At 44.6% G+C, this 25,484-nt stretch overlaps 1 protein-coding gene across 1 annotated transcript in view; it reads right to left on the bottom strand.

Annotated features, from left to right (window-relative positions):
• Positions 1-1,072: 1,072 nt before the first annotated feature.
• Positions 1,073-25,484, bottom strand: part of Odad2 (outer dynein arm docking complex subunit 2) — a 154,255-nt gene continuing 129,843 nt past the window's right edge. The window contains exon 19 of the mRNA XM_051151159.1: positions 1,073-1,377. Coding sequence (XP_051007116.1) covers positions 1,264-1,377 — 114 coding nt within the window. The 3' untranslated portion in view covers positions 1,073-1,263. The remainder of the gene's footprint in view (positions 1,378-25,484) is intronic.

The raw sequence follows: 25,484 nt of genomic DNA, 5'->3' as shown, positions 1-25,484 counted from the left end.
TGACAGACCTGCTTTGCTCTTTAAAGTTAACCCTTAGGATTAACGCTGCCTCCTTCTTCGAATTATTCTTGTTTATAGTCTCCTTCGAAAAGCAGAAAAAAAAAGAAAGTTAGTGCTTTATGAAACCTTAAAGTTCTCAGAAGCACTTACCTTTTTACTGGCGCCTCTGTTACTGGTCTAATATTCCTCTCGTGCAGGCTTTTCATTTTGTACAAATTATTTACATTGAATTCAATTAAGTTTATGGCTTTCTCCAAAGGATGACATATACAGTACATAATATTTTTTTTTCAATAAAATGGCCTCGCCTGCTCACTAAAGCATTCTCTGAGGGAGACCCTTGGGTCCCTAGCTGATGCATACAAAGCTGTGTTTCTGGCGACTGTTGGATGGTTGAGACAGTTAGTTCCCAAACATTTCAGCACACCGAGGTTACACACATGATTCTTTAAAGTGGGTCCTAATGTTTCTTAACCTGATAAAATGCAATTAATCCTTTGCAGCCACTTTTTAAAAAGTACTTCATGTGCTGGAAATAAGTTCAGAAATTCAGAGTAATTTTATGTGAAATAATATTATCCTTACATCAGCATAAATTAATTTCAATAAAAGTGTGGGTGACTTGCTGTGAGGGAAGTGAAACGTATCGTTGTTTACACTTGGTCAGTCCCAAAGTGAAAGGACGCCTTGTCCTTGCTGCCACGCAGTGACAGCTGTGCGTTATTGTCTCGGGTGTTTGATGGCATGGGAGACGTTTGGGATGACCTCAGAATGCTCTTGCTAAGAGCAGCTGCTTAGCACTGAATTCTCTTTAATAACCATTTGCGAGAGTAGCACATCTCCTCGGAACTCTCCTGTGGCTTGCAAGTGATCAAGCAGACCAAGCCATAAGCACAGGACGGCTAGATCGGTTTAACAGAAAGGGGCTCTCAAGACGTTCACGGGTAAACCTAGAACTGCCTACTGGGACAGCTATATTCATTATTAAACTTACTGCAGATACAAAAGCGTGCTTGAACTACATTTATAGATCATATACAAGGACCCTCAAATTCTTGAAAAATTATCACAACTTTATTGTTTTTACATTTCATTACACATTTGCTTTTCATTCAATAGAATGGAAAGAGTCTCGTAATTTTGAAAGAAAGATTTTGTGTTTTAATCCACGTGTTCTTTGTTTAGACTATTTGAAGGGACTGGTTGATAAATGCCTTTCATGGCTTCTGGGACAAGGGAGCGGTCTGTCCTTTTTCAGAGCATTCAAGTGTATCGAGCCTTTTCTGTGGCAAGAGCCAGTCTCCTGATGTTGGATATACAGCCAGCAGCAGCTTCCTGTAGATCCTGGTCTGGGGACCCGACCATATCCAGTAGAAGCTGTCATATACCAAGGAAAAGGAAAGACAAGAATAAAACCATTAATCCAATGACAAAAAGCTAGGCTATGGAAGTAGTTTAAAATAGCATGTATTTTTAAAAAGCAATGAAGGGCCTGAGACAGCTCTGTGGGTAAGAATGCTTGCTGTGTAACCATGAGAAGCCAAGTCTGGATCCCCAGCGCCTGTGTAAAGACTAGCCCTCAGGTGCCTGCAGTACCAGCTGTAGACAGTAGAGACACATGGGAGCTGACAAGCCAGTTAGCACCATTGAAATAGTGAGCTTCAGGTTCACTCGGAGACCCTATAGCAAGGGAATAGGCTGAGAGAAATGGAACAGGACACCAGGCGGACTTCTCTGCCCTCTGCACTCACTCACACACAGAGACATGCAATCTCACCCCACACATGCACACACACATGCACGCACGCACACACACACGTATGATGTTCCTCAAGCAAAGAGCCATTTCTCCCATTTGGGCTGTGGCAGTTGGCTCAAGCGTCTACAACACTTGGGCTCTTACCCTTTAAACAGGTAATGGGTTCCTGTTTTCTGTCGGCTAGATTGTAAACACTTAAGGAAATTTATGATGCCACATGCAGCGCATATATAGATCAGGTGCCAAGTAAATGCCAAATAAATGAAATAGAACTTTTGAAACCTAGCAAATATGACTCAGTGAGATATTTTTAGAAGTTAATTGGATCCTAGCTTTTCTATACAGGAGTACTGCAATATAAATTTGGATAATGCCAGGGAATTAGGATGACTCTATGAGCAAAAAATATCATAAAAGGGAGCATGGTGAGATGGGGTACATATGTCACACTTGCCGGTTTGGATTATATTCTCATAGAAGAATGTGTTTAATGATCTTAGTTAGGGGAGTGACTTGGCCATGTGTATATTTTAGGGAGTTGACTTTAACAGCAATGTGCAGGCCCTGGGCTATCAGGAGAAGACGCTGAAAGGCCTGAAGCAAAAGTGGTAATCTCACGTCATCCATAAACACCAACTCAGGCAGATTAATGCCCTGAGTGAGAATTAGACACACGTAAGACATTTACAGATTGTATAAGAGGACATATTGATCAGACTGGGCTATCGAAGGTCCTCTGGCTTCTCTGACCCTTGACCTTCACATCACTTAGGTCTGCATCCTCCAGGGTCACCCTGGTCCTCGATTTTCAACACTCCCAACTCGCTGATCAAAGCTCTGTGGCTCCAGCATTCTCCCTTATGACATGGCCGGTCCAAAACGGTTGCTTGTTTGCACCGTGACCACTGGCCCATGTGTAGGAGGAATCTCTTCCATCTGTATGGAAGCATCTCCTGACAAGAAAAAGCTAATGGCCTGTTAGCCGAGGCAGGAGATAGAAGGTGGGGGTTCCGGTAGAGAGATATGAACTTTGGGAAAGAGACAGAGGCAGAAGATTTTGCCCACAGACTCTGAGAAGGAAGGGCCCATGAAACTGAGGTAAGGTAATTAACCATCCATGTGGCACACATAGCATAGAATAAACAGGTATTTTAAGTTAAAAGCTAGTCAGGGAACAAGCCAAAGCTTTGGCCTAGGCATTTATTCAGAAATAATAAAGTCTCAGAGTCGTTAGTTTGGGGGCTGAAGTGCAAGGAGGAAAACCCGTGGTTATAGTCACGTGGGTTTTTAAATATTTTTCTTCAGTGGTCCTGGCTTACTGGTTTGTATCTGTGGTCCATCTCTGCAGTCATGCTTTTACTTTTCTTAAAGTTCCTTATATGGCATCCACACGTCACAGTCACAGTGGTGCACAGAGCCTGACGCCGCCTGAGTGACAGCAGTGCTGAAGCGTGGCAGGAGGCAGTGTGGGAAGCACATCTGTAAATCCAACCGCGGTGCGGTTCTTCCACTGCCTCTAAAGCTGAACGTGTCCTTTGCTCTACTCAGGTGCCTTCCTCATGCTTCTCAGAGTCCAGTTCACGTCTCCATTCTTCAGTCTTCTGTGCTTCCTCCCAGCCACAGTATCAGAGTATAATCTGAAACTCCACAAAAACCAGTACATCGGCACAGCTCCTAAACTACAGCTGCCACAGCGCCTTAACACAGCTTTGTCTCCTTCATTTCAGCCCCGGCACATTTCCCTCCCATCTTTCCGAGGCCTCTATGACATTCATGTTCTCCATCCAGTTCCTTTTCTTCAGGACATTTTCTTATCAGATACCCGAAGTTTATAACCTCTTCCTTTCCAGTGGCTCTTTCTCCTCTTCATTTTAACATGCATTTTCTGGGCCTGATGTGATTCAAGAGGGTAAAGGCATGTGCCACCAAGCCTGCTGATCTGAGCTTGATCCTCAGGGCCCTGAAAGGGAAGGAGGGAGGGAGAGGAGGAAGGAGAGGGAGGGAGGGAGGGAGGGAGGAAAGAAGGAAGGACTAGACTACAAAGGGAGGGAGGGAGGGAGTGTGGGAAGGAGGGAGAGAGGGAGGGAAAAAAAGGAGGCTTTCAATTGTTTCTTAGTTACTCAGCTTCTTCTCAGACTGCTCTTCCAGTCAGGACTGGACCACCAGGCATCCTGAAGATAATGCCCTTTCACAGAACACCCAGTGCCCAACACAGAGTCCCACAAACAGTATTCTTTTGGGCGATTATTTCACCACTTTCTGGGACTGGTTGATTTGCTGGAGCCTAGCCCTGGTAGATTAGGGAGGAAGGAGAAAGAAGGAATTTTGGCCCTGAGGTCAGTCTGGCTCTTGTCAGCACTTGCTCCAGGCCGCTGCTATTGAGTTCAACGACCCAGGTTTCTCTGGGCATCTGCTGTTGCTTCCTTGCCAGGCTCCCTTGGAAAGGAAACCCTATCGGAATCAAATACACATTTAGCTTCTCCTCTCTCCGAGCAGGTTGCTGTTCTGTAGCCCCTTTCAGGCTCTCCAAGAATCAACTGTTTATTTCCAAACCCTGGACACTGTCACACAACTCCAGACTGAGGAAACCAGTGAGCTGTGAGTGGCGGCCACTGGCTGGGGGCTGGCTCTTCTAGGGTCCTCTAGGTAAAGGTTCAGGCAAGGAGAACCTCTACACTCACAGCATGTTAGCGGTCTCATCCAGCACGGTACACTTTGTGGGACACAGCGTGATGACCGCTCCTCCTTAGTGCTCTCCCACATAGAAAGCTTATTGACTTTTTTTTGCTAAAAACAGCAGAGCTCCATAAGATGTTATTTTAAAAGCGCAGTCATGGCAGGGTGGGAGCTCTGTCAGTAAAGTGCTTGCCTTGCATAAGGATCCGAGCTCAGTCCCCCGAACTTGTTCTTTTGTTTATGATTTGTGAAGAGTTGAACATGTAATCCCAGCACTGTGGAGGTAGGGACGGATGGATCCCTGGGACTCACTCACCAGTCAGCCTGGCTTATGAGCACTGGGCAAGTTCCAGTCCAGTGAGAGGCTCTGACTCCAAAACAAAGTGGTCTGTGCCTGCACGACAAACAAGACCTGAGGTTGTCCTCTGGTTTCCAAGCACACATGTACACATGCTTGTGTGCAGAGATAGGAAGAGGGAAAAAGCGGTGCATATGGTGAGCGTTGAGTTGTTCCCTTAAATCTACCTTGCGCGTCTCTCTGGCACCAGTCCCATACGGGTGAGCTAATGTTTGCATAGCGTGAATGGCTTTATTAGCTACCGAGTTGCTATGTACCAGGCACTGTGATTACTTCCTCACCAACAAAAGTAGCCTACGCTGTCCGTTTTTCTTAGCTAGGAACGTTTCTGAAACAAGAGTACCGAGTTGCAAGTTCAGAATTTTCTGTGCACAAAGGACAAACCGCTTGATGTTTTAGAGTGCGTGCCGCATCCTAACCATTACACCACTAGGGGGCGCCCCATTTGATATCTTAGCAGCCCTCCGTGGGCTCTTTCTGTTTGGCTGTACAGTCTGAATCCACTGTTTTCCTGCGACCTAATAGTAATGTATTGTCAGTGAATGTTACCTGTTGCTGTGTGAGACACAGGGAAGCTGTACCCAGGCTGTTTACAGAGCGAGCAAGGACCTGTCCCGACACCAAGCCACCCTCTGAGCAATGTGGACTGTGTACATGTCTTGGTTTGGAACGAGGTGCTGGAATATGTTTTCATTTTTCTAAGAGCTTCACAAACAAACTCACTTGGTGGAATGCTTTAAAACTAGGCTAAATATCCACAGGCCAGCAACTTTGCCCCAAACCCTGGGTTTTGTGAGCCAGCAGTTAACAAAGAGCAGTGCATGTTCTCACATCGCTGGTGCAGAGCACAAAAGAAATCAGTTTACAACCTTTTGTGATAATTATACTTAAAAAGCAGGGGTTTCCCTAGGAGAGCAGATGCAAATTGAGCATGAGTGAACACGGACTCCATATAGCTCTTTTTGCTGTATGTATTTTTGATCTATTGACTTCTTTCCGACTATAAAGGCATTTTTAATAATATGAGGGGGAGGAAAAACACCTCGGGTTTCACTTTTTGAAGTGTTTGTTCCTTTCAAACGCTTTTCTCTTTTTAATCATCCCCTCCCCCAAACACACCCAAGGACTTCCACATTTATGGGGAGTTTCATATATAGACCGAAGGAAAAACCAGCCTCTTTGCTTTAAAACTTAATTGCACAGAGCACTTTAAAACATCATTCAAACACATAACATTTTACAGCTTGGACTGAACAAGGAGGCGGGGTGGGCACAATGGGTGGCTTGTGGATTGGCTGGGAGGGCTGCGAATCCTTCCTTCAGTGTAAAAGGCTTTGATCTTGAGGCTGTCCCTGAGTACACAGCTGTGACCTGTGGCTCACATCTCTTGGAAGGTGAGACTTAGGTAGCCTGGGAGCCCACCAGCACCTGCATCCAATTTTAGTTCCATATTTAACAGTTCCTGGCTTTATGCTGCATCTCAGTTGTATGAAAACTATGGGCCTGTTGGAATGACAACACGTCTTCCTGTGGTCTGACCCCACATTGCTTGGTGAGCAGAGTCTGAAAGCATGGGGTTTAACTACAGCCCAGTGAGATCTGAAGTACCCGTGTATATTACCCAGTTTTTTTTTTTTTTTTTTTTTCCACCCTAGCAGGATCCCAAGTTTCCAAAGTTGATTTGAACGGAGAAGCCTTTGGCCATTTTCCTGCGGAGGGCACAGCCACTGTAATGACTACCCTCTGCCTTGCAAAGGGGCTTTAGGACTGTTCATCTGGGTTGGGCCCGTGTTGCTGTTCCAGCCAACGCGCCACCACAACCAGGCCCTGAGCCTTGGCAAGTCATTTCATCTGATATTGGACCCGAACCAGGGTCTTCAAGATACACTCTGCTGTTGTAGCCTGGGATGAAAAATGTCGTTTCTGTTTGGCCAGGGCAGAGAGGCTTGAGGGACCTGCTCTTCGGTGTGTCTGTTCTGCAGTGTACAGAAAAGCAAGCTGTGTACCATGGATTGAATGTCTGCACCAAAACTCATGCCTTACGGTGAGCCATTAACAGGGTAGAAATTTAATCTGTGGTATTTAGAGGCAGGAGGTAATTAAGGTTAAATAAGGCCATAAGGGTGGGGCCCTAATCTACTGGGACTGTGGCTTTGTAAGAAGAGGAATGGTCTGGGTTAAGATACTTTGTCTTACCGTGGGATACCCTCTTTGCCTTGGGGCTCTGCTGAGAGTCCTCTCTAACAGAAAAGACTTCACCAAATTGTTTCCCAATATGGGAAGCTTTTCCAGTCTTCATAGTTATTCTTTATAAATTACTGTCTGTGATGTTTTAATTATAGTAATAGAAATAGACTAAGTACCATGTCTATGCGACCTGAGATAGATACCACTTTTATTTGAACTGCTACCCTTCCCCCTCCAGAGTTCTGCTCACATTTGAGTACGTTTGTTTATGGCTTTTTTTTTTTTCCTCCATATTTCCGGGGTGAGGGAGAATGAATGTTATGTAGCTATTTCCTCCAACTGAAATACTCCTTTCTAGGGGGAGAAGGACTGAGGAAGCTAAATCAAACTACAAAGCTTAGAAAGCTCAGAAAGGTGTGAGAGGCACAGGGTCCCTCCTCCTGGCTGGACCTGCCATGGAGGGGCCTGCAAGTGATGCTGGGAGCTGCTGAGCTGCAGCTTGTATGAGTCATCACCCAGGCTGGGATGGTCCTTCCTGTGATGCAGCTGCCCCTGAGCCACCCAAGCTCCTGGAAGTAACCTAACTAACTCACTGGCTCGTGCTGGACTTGAGACAACACTACCTTCTCAGGGTAAATATGTCTGCCTGGGAAAAGTCACACAGCAGTGGGCGTGGCTTTGCTATGGATGGGGAATGGTTTGATCGCTTGGGTGAGGAGACAGGAACTCTGCTCCACACTGCACAGTAGAGGGAGAGGTTTGGGCAAGCCTCTGTGTGTCCTGCCCATGCTGTCAATCGCAAGACCTGAGACTGTGTCTGTGCATACGCTTTCCTGGGTAAAAACGTAAATGAGTGATGAATAAGATTTTTGAGAATTATATTCTGCAGATTAAATTCCAGTGGCTTGTTCCTCTGGGGGAGGAGGAGTCCCATAGATGGTGTTATGCATGTTTGAGTTGACACTGTGGCTGTGACATCTCATTTGGAAGCCTGGCTTTAGCTTCTAACTGTACGCAGCCTGGGTAACTCTCCCAGACTCACTATGAGGTACTTTACTAACAGGGTGGATATAGGGTTAACTACTATAGTGACTGCTAAGTGCTGTGCTGTGCACTTATAAACCCTGGCTGGTAATGCCCCTGGCACTGTTTTCTGGCATTTGGAGATGTCAAACAGAAAGACCAACATTTACAGAGTTTGGTAGTACTCAACCCCCAGTACTCAAGAAGCCAAAGTAGGAGGATTGTAAGTTCAAGGCCAGCCTGGGCTACAAGGTAAAACCCTGTCTCAAAACCCTAAAACAGAAAAATAGAAGAATGATTAAAATTTTTCCCAGGGATCTATTGTATTTTTCCAAATAAGCAATTTTAGTATAGCTATATTGAAAATTAATACAATAACAAAAGGTTTGTGGTGTCCCATGAAATAGGTGAAAGTTGAAATGCCAACCTAAGACATATCTATGTTAATAAAAATAGATTGTTAAATTCTTATTCAAATTAGTCTCCTCCCAAGGATGTATTATTGGAGGACAGAGGCATGAAATAGTAATATAATGAAATCTACAATAAATGCCTTAGAACTAACCTCTCTGGGCATAAGAAACAGGGGTTTAAAGAATGGGAAAGTGTTGGCATTTAAAACTCCACAGCCAATACTTGGTGTCTTCTTGTCAATGTGACTGCCATGAAGTCCTTCTTTTTTTTTCTTTGACTGTGACGTTGCTGTCTCTGTTGAACATTATGGAATCTTTCCGTTTTCTTTGAAATAATGTTCTAAACTTTCACAACGCTGGAACCTATCATATTTGAATTTTGTTGCTGGGACAAAATAATGACACAACAATGTAGAAAGGAATGATCTTGGCTGGGTTTAGTCTGCAGTCTTTGGCTTCGTTGCTTCTTGGGCCCATAGTCAAGGCTGGTCATTAGGTGGTGGAAGCATGTGGTAGGATGGTCTTAACTCATGGTGGACAGGAGGAAAGAAGACTAAGCAAGAGGGCTGGGGATGAGACACAGCACCCAAGAACAAACCCCAGGGGAGCTTCCTCCTCCAGATATGCCCCTTCTTCTAAAGTCTTCAGAATTTCCCTGACTCTCCACCTCTCCCCATTTTGTCAGGGCCTGTGCTTTCCTTACACTAACCTCTTGCTCTCTGCACTGGCCACCATTTTTCTTTTCTTTCCTTCCTTACTAACTCGTGTCAATTCTTCTGTACTTTTGGGAGATCATTTCTCAAGCTTTACTTTTCAGTGATTTATTTTTGTTTGTTCGTTTGTTTCCTGAGTAGTTTTTAAAACAGAATCTTGTTCTAGCTTCATAGAGACAATGGCTTTCTCATCACACTGTGGATCTAACAATTTGCCTTCCCCTTCCCTCTCACGTGCTTTACCTGTTTATCTCTACCCACTTTGGTCTCTGCCACACTCAAGATGTCTCTCAGATGTCAAGCACTTGCTTGTGCGATTATGGATATTCTGAGCGTATCCCTGGGCTTGTCAGCTTCCTGTTTTGCTCCAGAGTGATCTGGGCTTCTGGAGTTCTTCAGGGTTGTGTTCTCCAGGTAGATGTCAGCTTGAAGGCAGCTGAAATGCAGCTCTTGCTTGCTGACTGATCCGTGAATGCTGCTTGGAGACCTGTCTTCCTGAAAGGGGCTTTCCCCCTCCCACAGGTGTGTGGCCTCTTAATCTCCACCCACAGTGCACGGTCACTACTGCCAACAGCTACTGTCATCCTCTCTCCCGTCAGTTGCTGGTTGGGGTAGGGTTGGAAATCAGCTGGGTTCGGGCCCCTCTTGGCTTTTTCTAAGTTCTTGCCCCAGCCTCTCACACTTAGCCCTTCCAAGGGCACCAAGCACTGTCAGCTCCAACACGCTCTGAGGCACCCCTGGTTTTGGTGTGTGTCGCCCTCCCCCTCCCCTTGATTAAACTTTGACCCCTTTGGTCTTCCAGACAGTGGGCACATGGCAATCTGAACCTCAGGTTAGGATGTCTCCTCCCTTTGTTCTCACATCCCTTGCAGCCCTCCAATCCACCCTTCTCCTGTTGCCCCGTGCTTTTGTTTTTCTTTCGGTGTTATTTGTTAGCTTTCTTGGATTTAACATTTGTAGACTTCAAAAGGAAGTCCGATTAGACTCAGGAGTTTAGTTTGCTGCCTTATGTTGAACCACTCACGGGTCTCCACAGACACTAAGGAACACGTCCTGCTGATGCCACTACAGGGATATTGCACCTGTACCTGCACCTGGGTGAGAGGTTGAAAGTCTATGTGGTTTTCTGTGTCCCTTTTTATATCAGGATTGTGGGAGAATATTTAAATATGTGTACGATGGAATGTATGCATGAATGTGTATGTGTGTGTGTGTGTGCATATAAACTAGACTTAGTGCAACTCCTCCAAAGTCTAAGTTTCCAGTCCTAAATTGAATTCCAAGATATTTAATTGACTACTTGACATCTCTACTGAGAAACAGAAACTGGCACTTCAGACTTTACATGTGTAAAATTGAAGTCCTTATCCTTCCATCAGAACTATCTTACCACCACTGAAGCCAACTCGTTTCCCTGTTTGTTTGGACCGAAAACTGTGGCATGTTATTGAGTCCTTTCTTTATTACAAGCTTTACTTAAACCATGAGCAAAACCCGTTGGGTCTCCTTTGAAAGCGTACCCTGAGTCTGATCTCTTTTCATGAACTCCTCAGGTATGGTTCGAGCTATGATGCCCTCTTGCTGAACCTATTGATTAGACCAAGCCAGGCCACACAAGACCAAGCCACACAAAGATCTGGAGCTGATTTTGGAAGTATGGCCTAGAGAAAACTAAAACACTTGTAAGAGGAGTTTTCCTCCTTTCCAATCACAGAAGACAGAGAAATAAGAGAGATTCTAAAATGAAAGCCTAGCTTAAGAGTGTTGACAAACTCCCTGGGTATCTTAACCATACTCGATGATGGCTCATGCCCAACAACAGATGGAAAACACAAAACAGAATCATTTTTTGTAGATGTGTTTGTCTTCTAGGGCTTTCACTAGGGATTTTTGTCTTACTGCTCTTTGCTTGTATATTATGATTTCTGATTTTGTGTTTTTATAGGTGTGTATGTGTGTGTGTCTGTGTTTCTTCTTTTTTAAAATTCTGGGGCAGTTTTTGTTTGTTTGCCTGTTCATTTTCTAAAGAGAGATAAAAAGAAAAGGCATAAAGTTGGGTGGGTGGGAAGGTCCGGAGGATCTTGGAGGAGTTGGGGCCTAGGAAACCATGATCAGATTATATTGAATGAAGACATTTTTTTTCCACAAAAAAAGAAAGATACAAAAGAAATGCTTACAGGACTTTCAGAGAATTATACATCAATACTCACCCTGGATGTTGCTTTTTTTGTTGTTTATTTGTTTGATTGGCGGGTTGGTTTTTGAGGCAAGGCTTTGTTATGTAGTCTAGGTTGGCTTTGAACTCATGATCCTCCTGACTTAGCCTTCTGAGTGCCAAGAGTACAGGTGATGATGCGCCACCATGCCTGGCATTGAGGCTGCAGTAATGTACATTCCTTCCATTTTTCCATTTAAAAATTTTGACTTTGGACACTGTCCTGGCTAGTTTTCTGTCAACTTGAGACAAGCTAGAGTCATTAGAGAGGAGGTAGCCTCAACTGAGAAAATGTTTCCACAAGATTGAGCTGGAGGCAAGCCTGTGGGACATTTTCTTATTTAGTAATTGATGTGAGTTAGAGGGCCCAGCCCATCGTGGGTGGGTCCATGCCTGGGCTGGTGGGTCTGGGTTCTAAAGAAAAATAAAAAAATAAAAAAAGCATTCTGAGCAAGCCATGATGAGTGATCCAGGAAGCAGCACCCCTCTATGGCCTCTGCATCAGCTCGCGTCCCCTAGTTCCTGCCCTGTTTGAGCTCCTGCCCTGACTTCCTTCAGTGATGGAGCATGGAGTGGAAACCAAATAAACCTTTTCCTCCCTAGCTTGCTTTTAGTCGTGGTGTTTCATCACAGCAATTGTCATCCTAACCAAGACCCACACAATAGCCTTGTAAGGATGTTGTGTTCTGTCTGTCTGTTGTTTTCATGGCGAGAATTAGGGCAAGTGCAGAGTGGAGTGTCAACTCTTCACACACACACACACACACACACACACACACACACACACACACAAAAAACCAAAAACCAAAGATTCAAACTACTCAACAAATCCAGGAAAGTTGCAAGACATTAAACCAATGTCCTAAAAGGGGTCGCATTAGCAACCAACTATGATAAAAGATAAGAGTTAACAACCCACTTGTAAGAGCTACAAAAACAAACAAACAAACAAACAAACAAAAAACAGACAAAAACACTGCAGCATAGTAATAAATGCAGCCATGGGGGGAAAGGGTTTGTATAGTCAAAACTATAAAACACGGGTGAAAACATAGAGGTGACCCAGACTATGAGCTGCTATCCCTGTAATGGATGAAAGGGTTGCTGGTGCCAATGTGCCTGCAGTCACCCCAGCAAGCTCTGCTGAGCCTACCAAATGCCCAGGGACATTTCCCCCACACACATAACTACAGAAGACAATTTTAAAATTCGCACGGAAGCACAAGAGACCCCAAATTGCTAAAGTGACCATGAGCAAAATTAAACAAAACTAGAGGCATCACGGTACCTGACCCAAAAACAGATGCAAAGCTTCCACTGTCAAAACGCTAAAGATGATTTAATCCAGGAAGCCAATGGAGAAAGCACCGGAAAACAGACACCGGGCTAGGTGGTGCCTTTTGCTTTGGTTTTTGTTATTTGTTTGTTTGTTTTTTATATAAACCTAAAATGTGACAAAGACATGTAGGTGAATGGAGAATAATAGGAGGCCCTAGAGGATATCTACTTAATTTTGACGAGCTTAATTATGACAAAGGTTCCAGGAACATAGACTCGGGAAAGGCTTACCGTGCAGCGACCCCCGGATAGCTACACAAAGAAGAAAGACAATTCTATCTGATCCTATTTATGAAAGCCAATTTGAGATGCATTAAGGCAAAGGTATGTACTGAACCTATAAAACAGCCAGCAGAAAGTACAGTGAAACTGACAGACGTTGGGGCAGCAGTTTTTTATTTCATTTTGTTCCGTTTGCTTGTTGTTTCATTTACTAAACAGATGCAGAAGCTCAAGCAAGCAAAGACTACATGGGAGATGGGGGTCTCATCAGCACCAGAAGCTTCTGTATGGACAGCCAAGGAAGCACTCCATGGAAGAAAAAGGCAGCTACAGAGTGGGAGCTGGTGCCTCTGAACAGTGCATCTGACAAAGGGTTATAAAGGAAAATGCATGAGGCATTCAAGTCAGTAAGACACTACACAGTCCAGTGTGAAAATAGGCAAAACTGGAGTAAACATTTTCAAAAGGAGACAAAGCACAAAGGGAAATGAAAAAGTGCTCAGTGTCACCAATCACTGGAGAACTGCAAATAGCATCCCACTGATGCTACATCTCACCACTGCCAGGATGCCTGCTGTCCAAAAACAGCCCACTGCTCTGAGATAGGTAGTGAAGAGAACCCTTGCATGCTGTTTGTGGGACTATAAACCAGTCCAGGTGTCATTGAAAGAAATAAGAAGGTGCCCCCACCCCAAATTAGAAATAGAGATAGCCTTATTTTCAAATGCTCTGACCTCCAGGTACCTGTCCAAAGGTAACACAATCAGAGGAAGACATCTGCACTCCCAGGCTCACTGAAGCGCAGAACCAGCCTAAGTGTTTACCACAGGATGAATGGGCAGAGGCATACAGAAGGGAATACTATTCAGCCTTTAAGACTGAGTAGTAAGTCATGCTATTTATGTCAACATGAATGGACCTGGAAAACATCATGTTAAGTGAGAACAGGCTCAGACAGGCAAGCATGGAGTATAAAACAGGTGGGCACACAGAGGCAGAGAGAATTGTGGTTATCAGAGACTTGTTGGGTGGGTATGGGGTACAGAAAAATATGTTAGGCAAAATGTATAAAGTTTTAGTTGATCAGAAGGAAACACTAGAGTTCAGACAGCCCAGTGACTATAGTTAGCGACTACTCAAAATATCTTAGTAGACTTAACAATATATGTAGTTAAGTAAGTTATAGTTAAGTACACTTAACTATAAAAAAAATAATATGGCCGAGAGGATGGATTTAAGTGTCTTAGTTCCTGTTCTATTGCCATGAGGAGATACCATGAACAAAGCTACTTATGAAAGGAAGCATTTAGTTGGGAGCTTGCTTACAGTTTCAGAGAGTTAGTACATGATTGTTAGGATGCAAAGTATGGCAGTAGGCCTGCAGGCATGGTGCTGGAGCAGTAGCTGAGGGCTTACATCCCGATCCACAGACAGGAAGCAGAAAGAGGGCTAACTGGGCTTGGAGTGATATACCTCCTTCGACAAGGTCGTATCTCCTAATCCTTCTCAAACAGTGCCATCAACTCGGGACCACACATTTAAATATATGAGCCTTTGGAGGCCATTTGCACTTAAACCAGCACAGCTTATTAGTTTGTTTTCAATGTGTTTCTACAGTGTGTGTGTATGTATGTATATATGTATGTATGTGTGTGTATGTATGTGTGTATGTATGTATGTATATATGTATGTATGTATGTATGTATGTATGTCAAAAGATTATATTGTACCTCATAAATAATTACTTTTTGTCAATTAGTTTTCTAAAGTTCTAATAAATGGACTAGCTGGAAAGAAGTGAGACCAGTGAAAGTAAAGGGCTATCCCAGAGGCATCGAGAGGACCCAAATGCCATGGAACTGGGGCATCAAGGAAGCACAACAATTTAAGGGAAAACAAGGCCAACATTGCTGCATCCTTGCAGAGGTTAAATAGCTCGGAAAGAGTCCCTTGAATCTGGGTGTTTGAAAATGTTAGGCAGTATCAGCAGAGCAGTGTCTGAAGCTTTGAAGTTAACGCCAGCTCGTGGTTGGGCAAGTGCTTTTAGTTGGCGCCACTTCTTTGATGGGGTGAATTCTGTAGTAGATGTGGCATGACAGCATGTTAGGAAATGAATATGCAGAGGCAGGGCTGTGGCTGGCTCCGTGCAAAGCCTGTGTGCAGCACGCACCAGGCCCCGGGGCAATCCCCAGCACCGAAACCAACTAAGCACACAAGGACAAACATGCAGCAGCCAGGATTGGCCAGTGTCAGTGTTCTCCAGTTTCAGGAGGGAAAACTGGGGTCCAGGGGCATAGAATGGAACTTGGGAAAAAGTATTTATAAAGGTGAAGGCTGTGGGACTGGAGAGACGGCTCAGCAGTTAAGAGCACTGTCTGCCTGGTGGCACTCAGAGGAAGGATAGCTAGTTACCAAGAAGAGACTTGATATTCTGAGAGCATATATAGGGGGAGGAGGTCTCCCTCAGTCACAGACATAGGGGAGTGGAGAAGGGGAGAAATGGGAGGGAGGGAAGAATGGGAGGAAACAGGGGAAGGGCTAACAATCGAGATGTAATATGAATAAATTAAAAAAAAAAAAAAAAGAGCACTGTCTGCTCTTGCAGAGGTCCTGAATTCAATTCCCAGAAACCACATAGTAGCTCACACCCATCTATACTGGGATCTGATGCCTTTTTCTGGTGTGCAGGGGTACATGCAGATAGAACATTCATCTACATAAAATAAATAAATCTTAAAAAAAAAAAAAAAAGAGGGAGGAGGCAGATGGTCTCAGTGACTCAGCCACAGATGGGCCTGCAGCTGAGGGACAGCAAGTTGAGGCATTTTCTGCCTGCTATAGATTTGCTTTCTTAAAAAGTATCAAAACCAAGCTCATGGGAATAATATCAACACAGGCAAAGCTTTACAACTGGGGATTTAACATGACAAGATATCATCCTAGTTCATACAAAACAATCACCTTATTTAAGGAATTTTTACAGCAAAGGTGTCTCTTTGCGCTTATGACACCTGTTCTGAGAATTCATTAAGAATCTGATATGAAGCTGTAAATAGACGTCCTAACAAGCTAGGAGAATCTGAAGGTCTCTCTCAATGTGCACATGTTAAAGGGGTAACAACACCCACAAATGCCTTTATGTGACAGTCTGGTTTTCAACGTGGCATTTGCTTTATCTCTGAAATACGTTGGCGTGTTATGGAAAGAAACTGAAAACCTGTTGGAGACTCTCCCCACGGGGGTAAAAGTGGACAGACTCTCTTCGGAAGCCAAGTAACCAAAATGGAGAAAAAAAAAAGGTTTTAGCTAAGCCACTTTCCTCATCTTACTTGAATCTGATTTTAGTTTTCAGAAGCAGATTAATATGGAAAAAAATAAAACAGGAAGCGAGGACACAAATTTTCTTCACTGGAGTCATAGCAATGGCAGCCTTTTCCTCCTAACTAGTTGGAAGCTCTTGATGGCAGACAAGCAACTGATGTCTCAGTCTATCACCATCGGTAAAAAGTCCTTCAGTCTTGGTTCCTTCCTGTTTCCCTTTGGTCTTCTTGTCTCTTTCTCTCCCTCTCTCCTTGCTTCCCTCCTCCCCACTTTACTTTTTTCTTCTCCTTATTTCTTCTAGTTCTTTGTGTTCTTGTTTGTCCTCTTCTTGTTCTTGTCTTTCGTCCTCCCCCTCCTCCCCCTCCTCCTCCCCCTCCTCCTCCCTCTCCTCCCCTTCCTTTTTCTTCTTTTTTTTTTTTTTTTTCCTCAGCCCATTAGTTACTCTTCTTTTCCTGAGATAAAATGCCACAACTAAAAGCAACTTATGGAGATAAGCTTATTTTGGCTTACATTTCCAGGGGAAGAGTCCATGATGACAGAAAAGGCATGGCAACAGGAACAGAGAGCTTTGAGATCATAGCTCAACCTTATACAGGATACAGAGAGGGTGGACTGGAATTAGGGAAACCCCTTACACTCTTAAGGCCAACCCTTAGAGACCCTCGGTCTCTGTCTTCTGGAAGAATCTTCACTTTTATACAAGGAAATTTTTCTGGAACCTCTTTCTCCCTATATATAAGTTCCTTCAGCTATTTGTGTAGTCCTCAGCTGGGTGTGTGCACCTGCCCATGGCTCACTCTCTGCCCACAGGGATGTTCAGTCTCCACATGCACCTCAAAACAATTGCCCAAACTACCACCTGGACCATCATCCAAGCCCTTTCAGTCCCTTGTTTTGAGGGCCTCTGCTAGCCATCTGGAAGAACACATTCCTATTGAGTTGTAAATTCAGTAGGGAACAGGCTAAACCAGTGCCTCTGCCAGCACACTCTGGATGCTACTGCTGGCAATTCCTCCACGCACCTGGCCATGGGAGATATTACCGTGCCTCAGTGATGAACTCCCTGGTAAGGGCTTCATTTGCAATGCTTCCACTCAGCAAGGCCTCTGTGCTTCTGTGAACCCTCCTTGTGGGTTAAAAGGGAGAGAAAGCGCGTGTGCACATACACACACAAGCATGTGCGAACACAGCCAAGTTTAGCAGCATGCTAAGTACAAGTAGATGCCCAGCCTCTGCACCTCTAGCAAACTGTGAGGTGAGAAATGTTTAACAACTACTCCTCGGGACCTTCCCTTCATTGTAACTAACAGTTATTTTTCAATATACTTGAATAATTTTTTTTCCTGATACACAGCACTTTTTACATGTCATTCTTTTGCCTGGGCTCAATGACTCCTGATCTCTCTGGTTTGATATTTCTCACAGTTATTTGAACACATGGACATAAAATCATTGTGTGCTCTCTTTCAAATACCTATACGTCATTCCATAAGACTCATTCCAGGGCTGACCCTGCAGGGTTCTTCCTTGACGGCCCCTGATGCTGCTATGCACTACGGCTCATCCTCTGTCTCCCAGCCTTGCCTGAATCACAGTTAGCCTCGGCTTCTCTCCCCGAATACAGCTATGGCTTGTAAAGAGGCACAGCCATGCCACCTGACACTTCTTTTTCTAAATAATTGTGGTATATCTCCCAAATATTGTTTTTCCTTGTGCGGAGTTGTTTTGTGTTTTTGTACAGAATAATGTACAGTTTGGTGCACAAATGGTTGAACAAAACAGTGGGCTTAGCAGGGACATTTTCACACGTGTATTTCAGGCGCTTCGATCGTGCATATCTCTCCATTGTCTACAAGCACATACCATTAGTCCCCTTCTGATTTCTTAATAATTTCTTTTTTTTTGCTTTTATGTCTTTTGATAGCAACACGTAATATTTGTCTTCTACGTCCAGCTTGTTTCAGCTTAACATGATGATCCTGCAAATCGCATGGCCTTTTCCCTTAACGACTCAATAATAGTCTGTTGTAAACACATGCCACCTTTTCTCTATCCATTTGTTTGCTCAGGAGCTTCAAGGCTGATTCATTCTTGCCGCTGTGAGCAGTGTCACAGCAAGGGTGTGGCAGCCTGACTTCTTCAATGGCTTTGTTGCATAGCTTTGCCAAGATCACGTAGAACCCATGCTGTCTTGGTGTGCAGCAGCAATGGAGATGGGTAAAGTATCCAGCATATATCATGAATTGCAAGAATGCCTGTGCCTGCGCCTGGGACCCACACTTCCCCCTAAGGTTTGTTGCTAAGCATATAGGTCCAAGGACTCAGTGCAGTTTTGGTGCAGTCCATGTGCAAACTTCCATCACCCCTCCTCCCTGGGGCAGGGTGGAGGTTACAGCTCTCATACATACAACCCCAGCACCTCTGTTTCAGCACATCTGCTTACTCTGACAGAAGCAGAGGCCAAGAAGATCATCCTGGTGATCAGTAAGAGAATAGGGGTAGAACTTGTTTTATAAATCGTTTCCCCAAGTCTAAGGGTGTGTGGAGAAAGCATCACATAGCACAGCTTCCCAACTTGGCAGTGGCAGGTGGAGTCAGTAAGGAATGCTTGACCTCAACCCAACAAACCTGCTTTCTGTCGGCTCTGCCACACCTTTTGAAGGTTTCCATCTACCACAAAACACTTACTAACGGAGAGCTTAGTTTACCCAGAATCTCAGCTACATGACATTTTTGAAGGTGACTTTGAGGCACATTCTCGCGCCCGGAGCAACGCTTTCTAAATTTACAGTCTGCGTACTTGCTGCCAGCTGAAACTGCCAAAGGTTTTTTAACATTGTGGCCAGTTTGTGGTGTCCCTAAAACTCACCAGCAATTTTAAAACATTAGCACCTGGCAACCATCAGACATCCCAATGATTACTCATATTTATCACCTTACTTTTCCAAGGGATAAACAGACAGAAATCTAACTTCTCCAGCAGCATGTAAAATACAGACTTGAGAGTAAAGAGTCCTGGAGAAACTCAGCTTCTTCTATTGCTGAAAAGTTCAAATAAACAGTTTTCAGTCTGTGGCTTATGTGGCTACACAGAAGAAAAGTGTTGTGAATCGCTTTCCCTCTTCAGATACTGTTTATTGCGTCTTCGCATTTGTAGAGCACTTAGATATTAGGCCTTACACCATGTGGTAGGGACTCAGATAGGGAAACAATTCAGCGCTTCAAGAAAAAAATGCTTGTGGCATTCTGCTCACAGCAAGGGCTGAATTTGTTTCTGAGACTGCAGGAGCCACAGGAAAGGATTTCCTAGTTTACCAAGCTTACCAATGACATCACTACAACAGAGCAGACAGACCAATCCTAGGAAGCCGTGGAGGAGCAAGGGAAGGGAATAAGCACAGGAGTGACTGAACCACGAAGGTAGACTAGAAAGCTGAACTGAGGACACTGGAGGCTCCATGTGTGATGAGGAGATTGGGAGGCCATTCCAGGCCCAGGAAAGGCAGTGGTCAAAAGCCAGGTGGGGGCCATTCCAACAACTAGTAGCGAATGCAAACACAGACGCCAGCCAAAGCTGGGAACAATGCGCAGCCCTGTGCCATTTCCCATCATGGATATGCCTGAGCTTACGCAAAAGCATGCAGTGAATGACTGCCAGAACATGGTCCACGAATGTTAGTTTACGTTCAGGATAAACCATTAGTGTTTTCACCCAAAGACCCCCACATGTTGCGTTGCAATAGTCTGAACCTTGCTTTCCTTTGTACAGATTAGCACCATCAATCCAAACCCCTGACATCCAAAAATGTTCCCAAATCTGAACCTTTTTTGATTGTTGACATAACGTCATGGGTGGAAAATTCCACGATCTGGCCTCAGCTCAGAAATGGTAGATGCAATAAAAAAAAAAAAATTAAAGAAAATTACCTTCAGGATATGTGTTAAATGCAGTGTAAGTGACTCTCATGTTTGCACGTGGGTCTCACCTCTAGGGTATATCATTTGTATTTGGCAATATTCCAAAATGTTAAAAAAAAAAACACCCTCAAATGCTTATGCCAAAGCGCTTGAGCTAGGGGGCACCCCAGCTGAGCAGTACTCTGTGGGTACATGGTACAGGGCTTACAGCATCACTTGGCTATGTGTTGGTGTGAGTTCAAAGCCACTACAGGGGCTGTTATCCTTCAGCTTTTAGGACTAGCAATGGGGCTCCTGGATATAGCATGTGTTCTGTCCACAGGAAGAGACAAGTAGCAGGCACTGTTTCTCACTCTCTATTTACAAGAATCGAGCCACACGGTCAAATCACGACTCAATGAGAAGCATGGTCTTTGGTTGGTTACGTATGCTGCCATAATAGAGGAGATGCAGGTGTGGCTGTCTACCAGTCTGTACCATAAGGGAAGATGCAGAAGGAAGGGGTAAGATGATGACAGTGAGGCAGGCAGAGGCCAGATTACAGAAGGCTGTGCTCAAAGCAAAGAGAAAGGGCATAGCTGCAGCTAAGGGAGTGCTTGCCTTCCGCCCTGGCAGACACTGCTTCTCGAGCTCACTCCTGGGAGGCTGAGGCAGGTGGGTGGCCACAAGCCTGACACCGGTTGGGTTGTGTAGTTGGTTCCCAGTTTCACACCTGATTGACAGGTTGCCAAGTACCTGCCCACAGGGAAGGCTGCTCCAGGGAAGGCAGACACAGCCATCATTTCTCAGTGAGTGAGGATTTTATTACAGTCGTGGTTTGAATGTGAAGCATGTAATGCCCACCCTCCGCTCCCCTCCCCCCACCCTCTGCTCCCCTCCCCCTCCCCCTCCGCTCCCCTCCCCCCACCCTCCACTCCCCTCCCCCCACCCTCCGCTCCCCTCCCTCCCTCCCCCCACCCCCGACTCCCACTCCCAACAGGCTTAAATGCTTTTGGTTCCAGCTCATGGAAAGTTCTGGTAACCTTACGAGGTGGGGCATAGCTGAAGGAAGTACACCACAAGGAACCCTCAGGAGTTCTTTTCTTATATCCCTCTCTCTGCTTCGTGTCTACCATCAGGTAAACAGCCACCTTCCCACCTGCTCCTGCAATGTCCTAAGCAAGTTCATGGAGTCCAGCCACCATGTACCTAGCCCTCTAAACTCATGAGCAAGCAAGAATTAATATTTCTCCCTTTAAGTTGTTTTCTCAAGTACCTTGTCACAAAAAATACCAGACACAATTATTTTTATGCCATTTACCAACTACTCAAATTCTACATGAAGGCATGTATCTGAATTGTATGGTTTCTGAAAAAAAAAAAATGGCCAAAGCACTTAGATCGTCGGAGGGAGCCTCTCCATGCTTGTGGATGAGAACCCGATTGCCCTGTGTTGGGCAGCTATCTACTGTCGGCAACCTAGGCTTTGCCCCAAGAATGCTCATGGTCACCCAGGTCCCTACATAGCACACCACTAACGGGGCTAGTGGTCCTGTACCATACAGGTGACAAAGGACAAAAGCATTCTGAAGAGAGACAGAGTATTTTCTTCGTTGTTTTTCTCCTTGGGGATTCAAATTTTAAAGCTGGTTTGTAGAGACTAACAAAAATTTTCGCAATTTTTTGCTTTCTTTTATTCATAGGTGAACGTAATTGCGGCACATACTGAAAATCAGAGGAATACACAGGTCCATCAAGACAAGTGTTTGTGCTTCATCACCCTTGAAACATTTATTACATTTGGCGTGTGTGTGTGTCTGTGTGTGTGTGTGTGTGTGTGTGTGTGTGTGTGTGCACGTGCTATAGAGCACACATATGGGGCTCAGAGGACAACTTGCTTAGTCAATTCTCTCCTTCTACTGTGCAGAGCCTGGGGACTGAACTCTGGCCATCAGGATTCCCAGCAAGCACTTCTACCTGCTGAACTGTCTCACTGGCCTGTGTTCCATCACTCTTGAACCTGGCATATACGTGTTTCCACTGATGTTTGTGGATGTTAGAATTCATTTGCTTCCTCAGTGAAATCTTTGTCTGGCATCCATACTTTTATATTTGTGCCCAAAGACCTTTCAACAACAACAAAAAATCTTACGCCATAGCAATAGGCCGAGAATACAGAGTGGCTCCTGGATATCCCACTATGAGTTATTTATTTATTTTTTTAATAATAAAACTTGACTGATCCCAAAGAAGGGGGAAATAAGGAGCTTTAGCTGGGACTGCTAATGCATGCATATTTCTGGTACACTAAAGATCCCAAGGTGCTAATTCAGGCCTCGGTTACTTTTTGTATATAACAGGATGGCTGTATTTGAGAGAAAACAGAAGCTATTTTCTCGCTTCTAAAAGCTGCTTATTCACGAGGCCTGGAACGCCATCACTATTGGTAGTAAATCTTCTGTTCAGCATCTGTGACTAGCTTTTTATTTGAGAAAACTGTTTTGGGTCAGCCGAGGGCCAGAATAATGAGCTGGCCTCCTGCATCCGTGCACCGAGTCCAGAAGCAGCCAAGCACTAAAGTGAAAGCTCTGTTCCCTGCTCCCTAATGTGAAAACAAACAGTTATGGGGCGTTCTGGAGATTTCCTAACAGAAAGGAACACAGTCCTCGCAAGCTCAAAGATGGATGCACTGTATAACCAGGTCATGTGGAGTGGTCGCTATCGCTGTGAGGTTTAACAAAAGGGCCAGGCTGCGAGGAGGGCATGGCGGACATTCTTGACCGCTAGATGAGAACAGGCATAAACTAGTCTGCAGGGTGCTTCCCCCTGCCCCTTAAGGATGTCTGTAAGCTTGCTCTCCTGCGCCTCCTACAATGGTTTTGACCATTCCAAGTCCTGTCTCACAGCGGGAAGTGATGCTTTCCTCAGAGTAGACTGAGATTTCATTTCCTTGGAAAGGATCACTTATCCAAAACAACAAAACCCTGCCTGGTACGGCCACCGCTGATCAGCACTGATGGACACGTAGCTCAGCAGGATGCTGTCTGACACTCGCCAGCATTATCTTATGAAGGCCTGAGCTGGAGACCCAAACCTACTTAAATCTGCAGCATTGTGGACTAGAGTTTAGGTGGGTTCAGCCTCCCAGAGTCATTTTTTTTATTATTTTCTTCTACTCATGATTAAAACTCTGCTGCACCTGGCGTTCCCAACTGTGGTGACATGATGATGTTTTAAGGAAGAGAACAGCTCTCTAACACAAAATCATATTTTCATGGAATCTGACACTCTTGGGCCTGAATTTTTTTTCCTTAGCTGGCAATGGCTCTAGAACAACCTTATTATGTGTAAGTAACAGCCTCTGAAAACACAACCGAGGAATGGAGATGGTGCAATCAGTTTGGCTCCTCTGAACTCAGAAGAGAGAAAGTCCTACCTGAGACATGGTTTATGCAATGCAACCAAAGCAGCTTGCTTTTGCAAAGCTTTCATTCAGTTACCTCTAAGATAAACAGAAGTAAATGATGCGATGTATGCTTCTCTGCTGTGGAGGTTTTAAGGCAAACTGGTAGGTAGAATTTGTTCACATTTGCAATGCCAGGAAGGAACCCAGGGCCATGCTGGACAAGTGTTCTAGAACTGTGATACACCTCAGGCCCAGGTTTTATAGGAGTTAGCATCTCCAATAGCACTTTTAATCACCACTGTGTGGTACAAAGCTTCCTTAGCTTGGTGTGACTGACTGAAAATCTGCAGAGTTCAGCTGAGTTTGCTGCCAACATGGATGAATAAGGAAGAACACAAGTAACTGTGCGTTTGGAATCACCACACCAACACGTTTATGGCACAGGTTTGTGCACAAAATAAAGGCTGAAACACATAGATTCTTTGAGGCGCTGAAGGAGTGTCTTTTCTCCCAATTGAGGTTGAGGATATAACAGCCCATCTCATACAATGACAAAGAGCTAGAGGCCAAGGAGGAGGGCGTAAGAGAGGCGGAAAAGAGAAGGAAGAAAAGGAAGGGGCCGTTGTTATCATAATCTAAGCTAGAAGAGTCTCACTACAAATTACAATTACCTTTCGTATTTTATAATTTATTCCAAATTAACTGATGAACCTTGCCACGTAAGAGTTCTTAAAAACATAAATTAATGAAACCAGCCAAAGCTGTCAGCAAGAATGTGTCATCTCAAAAAAAAAAGGTAGAACATGCTAGAAGTAAAATATTAGGCAAATTTCTATCTGCGCAACAACTTCATGAAAACTCTACAACATCCTAGCTAGTGCATGACGGAAGGCAGGAATGTCTACCTACCTGAGAATCTGTCTCCAGTGCAATAAGGGATTCAGAGCCATGGACTATACATTCCAGTCTGGACCAGAGCCTTTGCAGATCAGGAGGGACAGCCTTTATGTCTGGCAAGTACTGGATGGTAGTGGGTTTTTGTTTGTTTGGTTGGTTTGGTTTTGGTTTTGGTTTTTCCAGACAGGGTTTCTCTGTGTAGCCTTGGCTGTCCTAGACTCACTTTGTAGACCTGCCTGGCCTCGAACTCACAGTGATCTGCTGGCCTCTGCCTCCCAAGTGCTGGGGTTAAAGGCATGCACAACCACTGTCTGGCAGCGGATAGTGTTTTGTAAGTATCACTCATTTCTTTTCCATGGTTGATTGGACAAGAAGTGGCTACTTTACCTAAACTGGACCAATCAGAGTCTTTCTTCTGAGACTTTTGCGCTGTTATTAGAAACAATGTGTAGCCACTTTGGGTGACTGTGTAAATTCAGGAAGAAGCATTGGACAACTAGAGAAAGCAAGGCTATCAGCAGAGAAATAGCAAAATGGGCCAGATAAGAAAGAGGAGGGGGATGGGAGGGAGGGAAGAATGGGAGGATACAAGGGATGGGATAACCATTGAGATGTAATATGAATAAATTAATAAAATAAAATAAAATAAAAAAGAGGAGAGGGACAGGTAGAAAAAGATGCTAGAAACCTTTTGAGCACCTGCCCCAGTGCCTTCTTAGGGCTCTGCAGCTTCCTGGCCCACGAGAATTCGCCTTGATTCCTAAACTTTTCCAAGTCATTTGTATTGCTTGCAGTATGTATGGCTCTTGCTTTGTGGAAATGAAACTTTGAATTGCACCTCTAATACTTTTTCTTTCTTTTTGGTTCATTTCTCTGCTTTGATACATCTTTGGTGTTGGGGTAGGGGGTGTGCCTGCATGCCACAGCCTGAGTGTGGCAGCCAGGAACTGAACTCATGTCATTAGGCTTGGTGGCAAGAGTCTTAACCAGATGAGGCATCTCAAAGGCTCTCAGCTTTGTTTCTGAGACAGGGTCATGCTACATAGCCTTGGCTGGCTC

The sequence above is a fragment of the Acomys russatus genome, chromosome 9, assembly GCF_903995435.1.
Source record: "Acomys russatus chromosome 9, mAcoRus1.1, whole genome shotgun sequence".
NCBI classification, from domain to species: domain Eukaryota; kingdom Metazoa; phylum Chordata; class Mammalia; order Rodentia; family Muridae; genus Acomys; species Acomys russatus.
Note: the sequence above shows the minus strand (reverse complement) of the source record. Positions and strands in the feature narration are given on the sequence as shown.